The following is an 11,762-nucleotide window of genomic DNA, read 5'->3' as shown; positions in this document are numbered from 1 at the left end:
TGTGCACTATACTTTGCTTCATAAAAACAGTATTACTTTTTTATCATGCATCTATACATTTAATTTCCTGTGAATACAAATGGCAACGATTCATTGGAATGTCTCATATAAAGTATTGTTGATAGCAGTAATAATATCTGATATTTTTGTGTTTCACAGATATCAAATGTATAAACACAGCAATTGTGGGTTTTTTTGCTGTTTTTTTCCAAATAGAGATTTTAGTTTTCTAAAATGGAGCTTTTTCAGCTAGTGAGTGAGTGCTGGGAGTATTTGCACATCTGTGTGCGTAATCTTAATACCCTTAAACGGTTTCATAACAATCACGGCATGAATATATTAATCTTGCCTGTCTTTATTTATTCGCTCTTCCATGCGCCTCCAAACCTTTGAAAGACTCTTAGAGCCCTGAGAGAAAATTTATAACGAACTGAGAGTGAGGAGGACCGCTCACATGACATGAAAAAAAAAGTCAGAGGTCAGGTGTCAAGGCACCATCACTGCAGCATAATGAATATTAAGAAGCAGCAGCTGCTGAGCCAGCCATTGGTGTATATAAAATATTATTGTATTAAACTTATATTCAAGTCAATATTTATAATATGTAATCTTATATACCATACTTCACAGACGATCACGAATGAGTGTCATTAAATGATGACAATGCCAATCCCAATGCCAGGGGTGTTAAACACATTTTTTCGTGGGCCACATTTTAGTTATGGTTTCCAACAGGAGGCCTTTCTGACGAGGAACCCAATTAAATGTATCATTGCCACATATGACATACACACAGCAAACTGATGAAAAACTCGTTTTGAAATCAGACGATAGTTACAAAAAATGTCTGCAATATCCTAATATTTTTATAAGTGAAGACAACTTGCAAGTTTAGTATTTTAGCAAGTAGCATGAGCTTGATGCACATCATTAGCTTTTGACGGGCCACATAAAATTATGTGGTGGGCCAGCTCAGCCCCTCGAGCCTTGCGTTTGAGACTTGCAACGTTACGCACCACTGCTTCCAATGTTCAGGAAATTACTGTATGTTGAGTATTAGTGCTAAGCTTAGGTAGAGCCATAAAGGTGAGACTTCAAAATGGACTTTTTTCCCCATTGTGAGATTAGGCATTTTTCAACACATTCTTAATTTCTCAAGGAACAATGATATCCATCCATCCATTCATCTATCCATCGTCCATCCATCCAACCATCCTCTTCCACCACATAGCCTGTTCAGGGTTGAATCAAGATTAAACCTTTCCCACCAAGTGAAAGTCCGGTTATACACTGAACTGGTTGCCAGTCAGTCACTGCAATGAATAACACATGAATCTGCCTCAATCTGTGTGATGCCAAAATTAGGATTGTTTGCCCTCAGTAGATGTCTTTGTTCTGGTGAAAAGTATTTTTGTTGTACAGTAGGTGAAATATTGCAATGATACATTTTTGTCCAAGTCTTACAATCATGGTGTTAAAAACAGTGAGTAGCATGCAAGGTCTGGATTTCTCTCTCTCTTGTGGACAACAGATGGTGTGCAACGTCAAACATGTTCAGGATTACAGAGTGCCATGTACCAGATTGTTTTCTCTGTTCTATAGGACTAGGGCATCAACAAATGCAAACATTTAATAGGCCTACTTCATCACAAAGTCACTGACAGTCAGTAATTCATAGGCTTGTACAGTTGTAACCGTGAGTTCATTTAAAAAACAACCAAAAAAAAAACAACAAAAGAAAGAAATGTGAATGAGTGATTGTGCCTAAAGAGAAAAAAAATGGAAAACAGGACACTAGACATCATTATTTTGATGAGATCTGCTTTGTCTTCCACTTGAAGTTTTTTGCCAACATCACCATTCACCATTATCATTTTCTAAAAAACTCACTAAACATATGATTTTGCATTTCAGCAGAAAATAATTACTCATACAACATTTACTGTACCTATTCTGAAGAATCCATCTTTTTTTCCCCAGTGACAGGCCTTCAAAATAAAATAAACGCTAGGCATAACTTACGTCATGTCAGATCTAAGTTCTAATGCAGAGTTCGAGTGTACGAGGTGACAGAAGATACAAAAAAATAAAAATATCTCTCTCTGACATTGTACATAATAAAACCATAAATCCATGACATCATTAAAATGAGTATAAACGAAATAGTTTTGATATTTTTTTTTGCGTCAATTCAAACGACATTATGTTGCTCCTTCTAGTATGCCTGTTTTGGCCACCTGGGGGCAGTATACTGCACAGACACACTATTCAAGAGTCTCACAATGGACCTATTAAACTGCAATCATATTTGTCTTTTCTTTTTTGGGAGAAAGTATATGGGCCTGTAAGTGTAGCTGTCTGGATTGCTTACATGTGTTGCTCCACAGTTTGTGCTTAAATAATCATTGCTTAAAGGGTTATAACGCCACATAAATGTACTGACTGTATGCGTTTTTAAGAGACAGCTAAAGCCCTCTCGACACTTTTTACTTTCTAAATAATGTGCAAGTCAATTTGAGGTGGACAGTATAGAAATTCTGTGCATCTCCAATGAGCTCAGTCAAAATTTAAGCTTCAGGCTAACCCAAACGAGAGGAAGACGAGGTAGACACCTAAGTGTCACATTTGTCACCTCGGAGTGAAATGTTTAATAGTCAAACTGTTCAATTAGACCATGTGGCCCCTTTAGGATCACTTGAAAAGTAGTTCAGAATGACCAAGACAGCAAGCGGACCAGAGCGAAGAAATTAGGTCAGCCTCGAGGAAGTGTGAGTGAGTGTCGGTGAAGACAGAGCATCATGGAGGAACTTGCTCGGGAGAGCATCAGCCTGCTGGCTCGGTCTGCGTCCCATTCAGATCCCCCGCGGTTGGGATCCTTCGGTGCTGTGTTCATTATGCTGAAGTCTGCGCTTGGTGCTGGACTGCTAAACTTCCCCTGGGCCTTCCAGAAAGCCGGGGGAGTGACTACTGCTGTTAGCGTGGAGCTGGTAGGTGAACACAGAAGTAGCAAGGAAGTGATTTAGGCCGGTGCATACTGGTAAGATGTAGAGAATTAAATTGAGTCTTCATAAAAATATAATTTAGGCATGGGTTCATATCAGATTCTGACGTGATTGTAACTGAGCTGTTTCATGGTATGACAGCATTGCCATTGCAGCTCTAAAATGTATCATTTGGAAATGTTTGGATAAACAATGGCATTTTTTTTCTCGATTGAACATGTGCTATAGTTACATTACTATATGTAAAAAGAAAATAAACAGAACTTCTCAATAAAATGTACATGTTGTCCGATCGATAAAGTACTTGAAGATGAGTAGCAACTTCTCTGCTCTTCTCCCCTTTACATGGTGTTAAGGAATTATTCCGCTAGAAGTAGTAGTAGAACGTTGTTGAGGAATGTCATCAACACATGGTCCACCAATTAACCAAAGATCGTCTTGCTAGTAAACCGTTTAGCTAGTTACGTATATGTTGCAGCTACAGTATTTTTTGTCGACGTTCTAACTCCCGAAGCTGGTGCTAAAAATTCTTTTCAATACAGCATTATAATAACATACTCACGTTACCTTGAATTTGTTGAAGAGTGATGAGTAGCACACTTGTAAATATGATATCGTAGCGGAAATACAATATCACCATTTTCTAACCAGCTTATTCTGAGGATCGCGGGGGTAACAACATCCACAACAATATTCAAATTTTTGTTTGCACTAAATGTGAAAATTATAATTCAATGTTCACTTTTTCATGCCCACTCGAATTCCCATTCGAATCACGGTTGATTCATGCACAAATGTAACTTTTATTATAGAGACAGCTTTGGCTTGAGCCTCCAAACGATGAATAACACAGGACAGATCCCTCGGCCCCTCCAAAAATGTGTGAATATGTAAATTTGTAAGTAGAGAATCACAAAACCGAGGGGGAACACTTTACACACACACGCGCACACACACACACACACACACACACACATTTTTTGTCTTCCCAGTGTGAAAGAGGCCCAAGCTTTTCACGGGTGAGTTCTAATATAGCCACCACTCGAGGCCTTCAGCTGTCACGACACTGCTTCCAACTGACACTGCATGAGGTTTCCAGGTCAACCAGGGGGCCCGACCGGTTCGGAATAAGTTGAGGATTTCCCAATTTTTGAGAAAAAGAAATCATTCACGTATTACAGTAACATCATAATACAAATTATACATAAAGCAAAAAAACTAGTTATGAAGGTGCTAAATCACTTTAAAATACCACATGGACACAAAGAGGAAATGAAACAAAACAAGAAGTTAAAGGAACTGCCTGAAGAGGTCACCGTCAGAATTTTGTCAAGGTACACAGCTTGGGAAAAGTTTTTAAATAACAGCACTGTCAGCCAGTATCCTTGCATCTCAAGACCTCTACTTTCAGGAAATCAAAAAAAGAAAGCCAACTCTCTTGAGTTACTGAACACTGCATCATTAAAGTTGGTATCATAGCTTATGTTGCTATCATATACTATTGTGCACGAACAACAACCCAACACCTCCCAATAAAAAAGCGAATTAATCCCATTCTCATTGATTAAATGCTACCTGCCTGCCTCAAGAAAAAAAACCTGAGATAATAAAAGCGTATAGCTGTGGTTACATCATCTTTCAAAATGTTTTCAAAGGAATATTGTAATAATTACAAAAGACTCAATGAGCTGACTACGCGAATTTTACTCTGCATGCAAACGTAACTTCATAGCTTATTGTCTTTAGTGATCTAGTGATCAGTTTATAATAAGGCCAAAATAAATCGTCTCTTAGGCTCTTTTCAGTACTTCAGATTGGTTAACTCGTTCACTCCCAAAGACGTTTTTAGACGTCTTTTCAGATTTGGTCCAGAATTGGCTGGTACTGAATGAGTTAATAATTTGTATGGACTGATTCTTAGTATCGATTTGTTGTTGGCAACAAAGTCTGGTCTACTCGTGCAGGTATCTCTGGTGTTCCTCATCAGCGGACTGGTCATCCTTGGCTACGCTTCATCTGTCAGCAGACAAAAGACGTACCAGGATGTGGTCCGAGAAGTGTGTGGACGAGCCATTGGCCAACTGTGTGAGGTCTGTTTCTGCTTCAACCTCTTCATGATATGCGTGGCCTTTCTGGTGGTGGTGCAGGACCAGTTGGAGAAATGTGAGTCTACCCTCCATGAAAGATGGAGTTTTATGAGCGGGTCGGTTGTGATAAAATATTTTTGTAGGCTCTCCAAGTGTCTCTGATGTTGGGGTTGTTAATTCACCTGACTTAGGATAAATGGGCTAACAATTGGAAGTTATGTGAAATAAAGTAAAAAACGGTATAAAAATACTCACAGGCATATATCCTTTATGCTCTGCAGAAAAAAATAACTAATATTGCCTCACTGCAGAGTACAGTAGTGAGCTTAGTTGCAATCGTCTCCATGACTAATATTAGTGTGGCTTACTGAGGAGTTGTGACAGGCTCCATGGATTGCTCCATGTCTGCAATTTACTGCTTCCTGGTGGCCAAGGCAAGTACATCAGAAAGATCAACAACCTGTATAATTTTTATATTATTTATTGAATTGTTTTCTTTTTTATTATTTTATTACTTAGGTACCATGTCATAGAGTTCTATTTTCACATTAGAAATTTCTTCTTTTTTAATTGATGAACATGAAAAGCCTCCTTAAAATATTTTGTTTAATTTTAACAATTTTTTTTGTGTTTGTAGATTAGGTTATGTAGTAGTAATAATTCGTTTTCGATCATCTACACTTGAATCTTTATTGTATCTAGTATTATGATAAGTATGTGCTTGGGAAGCATGACCGCAACCTGCTTTTCAATTTTATTTTTGTCATTTTGTCCATCGGACGTCATTCTAATCCCTTTATTGTTTTTGCTCTCCGAATTTTAAACAGAGAATTTGATTGGATTTTGAAAGCCATGCCCAACATCCATTTTGATCCGAAATACTGCAAACACTGCGGATGGGCTCAAACACTCAGCCTGATAAGATTTCGATGAACGCCTATTTTGAAAATGGCTTCTGCTGTACATATGCACGAGTCACATGTTTGTTTGTTTTTAGGAAATATTAATTCTTTATTTATGGAACAAATAATGACATTTTTGTGTTCTCCAGTGTGTATTTCTTTGTATGAGACTGTGACGGGTTCAGGTGAAGGGGAAGTGCCGTATCACTGGTACACTGACCAGCGCTTTGCACTCTTCGTCATGTGTCTCATCATCATTCTTCCGCTGTCAATCCCCAAAGAAATTGGCATTCAGAAATACACAAGGTTTGTGCAAGTGTACATTGGAATGACATCCTATTGCTGTCATTGAACGTTTTTCTCCTCACCACAGTGTGCTGGGGACATTGGCTGCGACCTATCTGTGTGTGGCCGTGATTGTCAAATACTACCTGATGGACAACCACATGGCCATCCTAACGCCACAGCACCCCCAAGGGTCAGTCACAATGGTTTTTGTATTTCATTAAAAACATGCCAGCATGGCACAATAAATGATACTTTTTTTTGTTTTAATTCATTGAATATTGTACTACTCCTTCTGGTGTGTGCACCTTGGCCACATGGAGACAAAATAATGCGAACATAAAGAAGTAAAGTAATGGAAAAATGGGTTCCATCCAGCCGTGGAGAGGATTTTCTCTTTTTTTTTTGCAGCGTGAAACACACTAATTCTAATTGGAAAATTAAACTAACTGTTGTTGCTAATTTTATCCATCAGAGGTCACACTGACGCTACATTTGATTTCTGTGAAACTTGAATACCAACTGTGAAAATATTTGGAGACATTGAATACCGGTACTCCAAAACGTCTTCGTGCAAAATGTGTGTCAAAATTTGCAGTTCACAAGAGGTTGATTTGATGGAGCTCATTTGTGTTTTGTTCAGACTTGTATCAGTTATCATGAAATTCACCGTCACCCGAATTGATTATGGTGTTTGTTTAATTTTGCCTTGGTCTGCAAATGATGGCGGTATCTTTACAGCTTGGGCTCGTGGGCATCCATGTTCAGTGTTGTGCCGACCATCTGCTTTGGTTTCCAGGTAGTTTGTCATATTTAGAATGTCTTGAATGCAGGATTTATTATTTGTGTCCTCTAATTAATTGCCGCATATTGAGTTCATCACCTCCTTATAGGAAATCAGAGTGACTGTAAATGTGGAATCAAATAAACAACCAAACACACACATGAAGTCAACCAAATTAAACACATTGTACAAACTAGAATGCATACCTGTCAACCTTTCGGAGACGCCAACCTGTATAAACTACCAAAAAAATCCCTATAATGAGCAAAAAATCCTTCTAACATACCAAAGCATTTTATATGTCAAAATAACTGTACAGAAAAGAAACCCACAAAATTTTCAATGATATTTATTGTAGATCACCATAAAACAATGTCTGGTTAATGTCTAATCATCATACTACTTAGTGGCATTACTATGTTCAGAGTCGTATTCCGGAAATGAAAGCATTCGAATAGACGAGCACCATTCTGGGCAAAAGCAAACGGAACTACCTGTTGGGAGGGAACAAAAAACGGAAATTTTCAGAATCTGTATGATTTGTGCGATACGGCCATATACGTAAGATTCACCACAAAATCCGTATGAACTATGGCTAATCCGTATGACTTGACAGGTATGAGAATGGAGATTTGGAGTCATCAGGCCCTCTTTCAATTATAATATGAGTGTCTTTGACTCTGACTTCACAAATGGACATTTCCCACAGACAACTTGTAGAAATTGTATTGGAGTACTGCTTGTGTACACAGTGTCACGAGGCCTGTATAGCAATCTACAGCAGTATGGAGAACCAGAGGCTTACGCACTGGGTGGTCATCTCCGTCATCTCCATGCTCTTCTGTTTGCTCATCTACACTCTCACCGGTGGGTTGACCTCCCTAAATCATCAAGTTCTTTGCATCGTCAACTGAAAACTGTAAAACGTGTCCACTTTTTCTATCTCCAGGAGTGTATGGCTTCATGACATTTGGTCGAGAAGTTGCTTCCGATATCTTGATGTCATTTCCAGGAAATGATGTTGTCATGATCATTTCCAGACTGCTTTTTGGAATATCAATTATTACTATTTATCCAATTATTCTTCTTCTTGGGAGGTATGTAATACCAAAATTGTTGCCTGCACACATAGCAAAGGTTTTAGCTTTGGTTAGCGAACATTTACATACATTGAGGGTGGGGGGGATTGGGCTTTTAGGTAACATTTCAGGATAAACCTAAAATGCACAACGCATAACCAATACAAGTGAACTTACTTCTCTCAACCTTTGAATGCACATGTCCATCCTGATGATTTGCCAGTAATGTACGGCATCTGAGTTGTGTGTTTGCTACACTGCAAAAGAAAGTCTCCGTGTCTCACAGATCCGTCATCCTGAACCTGATGGTGCGAATCCAAAGGCGTCGTCGAGGAATCGTCACAAGCTCCTTTGAGAGTCGCTGCAGGGCACTTCTCACTGTGATCTGGATTACCATTACTCTTCTCATTGCCATGTTTGTCCCTGACATGGGCGAGGTCATCAGTGTCATTGGAGGAATCAGTGCCTTCTTCATCTTTATCTTTCCCGGTACATATTTTTGTAAAGATGCACAAGTACGGTACATGAAAAGTAGCCAATCTCTAATGGAGTCATTCCAGAATTGGAGCACAATTTAGATACCAGATTTTTTTGGGGGGTGGGGGGGCTTTTACTTCACCATTTTTTGGCTGTGATTTCAAGGAAAACAAGTAACAGGCAATCACATGATTTGATTTGTCTGCCTCAACTATCCTTGGTACAAATGATAATTTTAGTATTACCGCACTAACAGTAGTGTACACAGTATTACTCTAATAACAGTAGCATGGTCATGGCCCAGCAAGACCTGCTCGCCGTGTTAGCTGCTATGCTAACTGGTCAGGAACGAATGTATATATAATAAAGAAAACGAAAATGTTTTTATTGATTTTTCGTATTGTTCCAATCATACATTGTATTCACTCCCGTAAGGCTGAAAACATGAAAAAAAGAGAAATGGAAAAGATACTTTATCTTGGGTTTACAGCCATAGCAGGTAGTTTGATGGTGTCATTTTTAAAAAATGAGGTAATTTTCCCCCTCTTTCTCCAGATGTCTCAGAAACAGGGTTGCATATATGTTGAATGACAAAAATTACATTCAGAGGGAGGTACAAGGGTGAGAAAAAAAGTCATTTGAAGGCGTTGTCAAAAGCTATTTTATGAGGACTACAGGTAAAGGTTGTCTCAATAACACTGTAATTTTCCACAATGCGTGCATGTTCCTGCATTTTGTGATAGATTAGACCCTACTTGAAATATCATAGGCAGAAAGAAAATGCCCTCCAAATCTGGAATGAACGACCTCATTTACAATCTACATAAACGGAGTGAGAATGTTTTGATGCAGATCTTAGATTACCCTGTAGATCGTCAATGTGTATGTTATCCTGTGGAGAACTGAGGCTGCATTGCTGAAATAAATTCTAAGAAGTTTTGCCTGTCTTGTAACGCAGGTCTTTGCTTAGTGTTCATCATGCAAAATGAACCTGTGAGCCCGAGAGTACGGTGAGTATCACTAAAGTGTATGACCAATCATTTCGACACTAAACATACAGGATCTCTCTCTCTCTCTCTCTCTCTCTCTCTCTCTCTCTCTCTCTCTCTCTCTCTCTCTCTCTCTCTCTCTCTCTCTCTCTCTCTCTCTCTCTCTCTCTCTCTCTCTCTCTCTCTCTCTCTCTCTCTCTCTCTCTCTCTCTCTCTCTCTCTCTCTCTTTAAGTAATTAAAAATTTACATTACCATTACTATTACCTATACTACATTGTTTCTAACAGGCAAATACAATAACTGCATACATTTTAAAAGTAAAACTCAGAACCCTGGAGATTTATAGATTTTCTTGACAAAAGAAAAGTGCTCTCCAACACAGATTTAGTCAGATTTGCAAGGAAAGTTTGATCACATTTTAAAGTTTTGTTCCGTATATGTTGGGACACTGCATGAATATGTTGTTGATACTTTTACTAATACATTTGTCACATTTTACAGAGTCGTTTTAACAGTTTGGGGAATCATAACCATTGTTGTTGGAGCCTTCATCTTTGGACAGAGTACGACTATTGCTGTCATGGAGCTTCTTGATAAATTTTGATTTGTCTTATCGATCGTCATCATCAATATAATCATCTTGGTGCTCCACTGTGACTCCTGGGCGTTTCAGAATCTGAATTTACATTTTTTTCCACTTTTTTTTAAACGTGTGTGATTCCCATCCATGTCGTTCATGACCTTGATTTTTAATTTTTATTTTTATTATTTTGTGTGCGTGTGATTGCTTTGTGATGTAATTTCAACAGGCCTAAGTCAAACAGTATCAAATAAATAAATAATTAGTTGGATGTGATTATATAAGCATACAGTCTGAAAATAATGCTGAAATGTTTATTCTGTGTGAATATACTGTACGTCTCTCTTCTAATGTGCGCAGCAAAATGCGTTTATCTCACAGCTGACAGGGGGCAGTAGTGCATCTTTTATCAATTATATTTTTATTGGAGGACGGCACGGTCCGTCATTCTTTTGTTGAAGTGAAAATTGCAATTTTGCAACTGAAATCTATTCATGGCACGGATGACCGTTTTTACATCCTCTCCAAATTTGAATGTTCACTTCTCTCTACTAGTGAATCGTCATTCTTCCTCTAGTGGGCAAATTACATTTTTCTGTGCCTTGGTGCTGAATCATCCAGAGGTTGATTTGAGTCTATAACCGTCTCCCCTTTCAAGACTGATGGCTGAGGTATGGTGAATAGAATTCCTAAAGTGAATTTAAATGTGCCTGGATGCCTCTGTGTATGAGCATTAACTGAGCACATGGCAAAGAAAGACAAAAGATCTCTCCCTCTGGGTGCATGTACTGTGGATAATGAATGTAATTAAACTATAAACCATCAGGAAACAATAGTTAATTTCTATAATGTTTTTGTCCCACCCATCTAGTGCAGTTCTCAACCTCCAGAGATTGGAATACTGCTTGAGCCCATGGGAGATTTCAACCTGCTGGCGAAATGACTTAATCCAGCAAATGGGGTTGGGGGAGGGGTGGTGGGGGTGGGGCCCTGAAAATTAACATCAATTCTCTTAGCTGCTTTTCTGTGAACCTATGTAAGAGAAACTCAAAGGAACAATTATTAGGAAGAGTCGGGATCAAAGTCAGTCCTGCAAATTTGATGAAACAGCCCGAGGTGTATTAACTATTGCAAGTTCTTTCTTACCGGTATTTAGAAGGCTCCTCATCAGATTAAAAAGTGTTGTGCAAAAAAAAAAATTTAGACCAATACTGAAGGATTGCATTCATTTAAAAAAACTTTTACATATGATTCGAAAATATTTTAAACAGAGACAATTAGACAAAATACAAAACAACAACAACAACAATCAAAATCTAGTTTTTCAGATTTTAGTGCACAGCAGGGGTGTCAAACTCATTTCACATGGTGGACCACATACGGCCTCGGAAGATGTTAAGTGGGCCGGACCATTAAAATGATACCATACTTTGCTATAAATAATCAAAAATGTATGTCTTTCCTTTGTTTTGGTATAAAGAAGCACAAGAACATTTGGAAAATGTTGAAATTTAATGAACATATCTTTTACAAAACATTTCATGAAGCACCTTAAATTTCCTTCGAAAAATGTACA

The 11,762-nt window shown here is 38.3% G+C and overlaps 1 protein-coding gene across 1 annotated transcript; it reads left to right on the top strand.

The window, feature by feature from the left end:
- The first annotated feature begins 2,283 nt into the window (after positions 1–2,283).
- slc38a8b (solute carrier family 38 member 8b) lies at positions 2,284–11,013 on the top strand. Its single transcript, XM_052063576.1, has 10 exons — positions 2,284–2,987; positions 4,967–5,165; positions 6,141–6,297; positions 6,365–6,469; positions 7,018–7,075; positions 7,813–7,927; positions 8,010–8,157; positions 8,426–8,628; positions 9,575–9,626; positions 10,108–11,013. The coding sequence occupies exons 1-10, from the start codon at positions 2,799–2,801 to the stop codon at positions 10,208–10,210; spliced, it is 1,329 nt and encodes a 442-aa protein (XP_051919536.1). The 5' UTR covers positions 2,284–2,798; the 3' UTR covers positions 10,211–11,013.
- Positions 11,014–11,762: the final 749 nt, after the last annotated feature.

Source organism: Hippocampus zosterae, chromosome 4 (assembly GCF_025434085.1).
Source record: "Hippocampus zosterae strain Florida chromosome 4, ASM2543408v3, whole genome shotgun sequence".
Lineage (NCBI taxonomy): Eukaryota > Metazoa > Chordata > Actinopteri > Syngnathiformes > Syngnathidae > Hippocampus > Hippocampus zosterae.
The sequence above is the reverse complement of the archived record's forward strand: the minus strand, read 5'-3'. Positions and strand labels throughout refer to the sequence as shown.

Excerpts from the sequence above, each read along its gene's own strand:
- slc38a8b (XM_052063576.1), top strand. The coding sequence starts at position 2,799 with ATGGAGGAACTTGCTCGGGAGAGCATCAGCCTGCTGGCTCGGTCTGCG. Across the intron at positions 2,988-4,966 it reads CTGCTGTTAGCGTGGAGCTG|GTATCTCTGGTGTTCCTCAT; the intron begins GTAGGTGAACAC and ends CTACTCGTGCAG. Across the intron at positions 8,158-8,425 it reads ATTATTCTTCTTCTTGGGAG|ATCCGTCATCCTGAACCTGA; the intron begins GTATGTAATACC and ends CGTGTCTCACAG.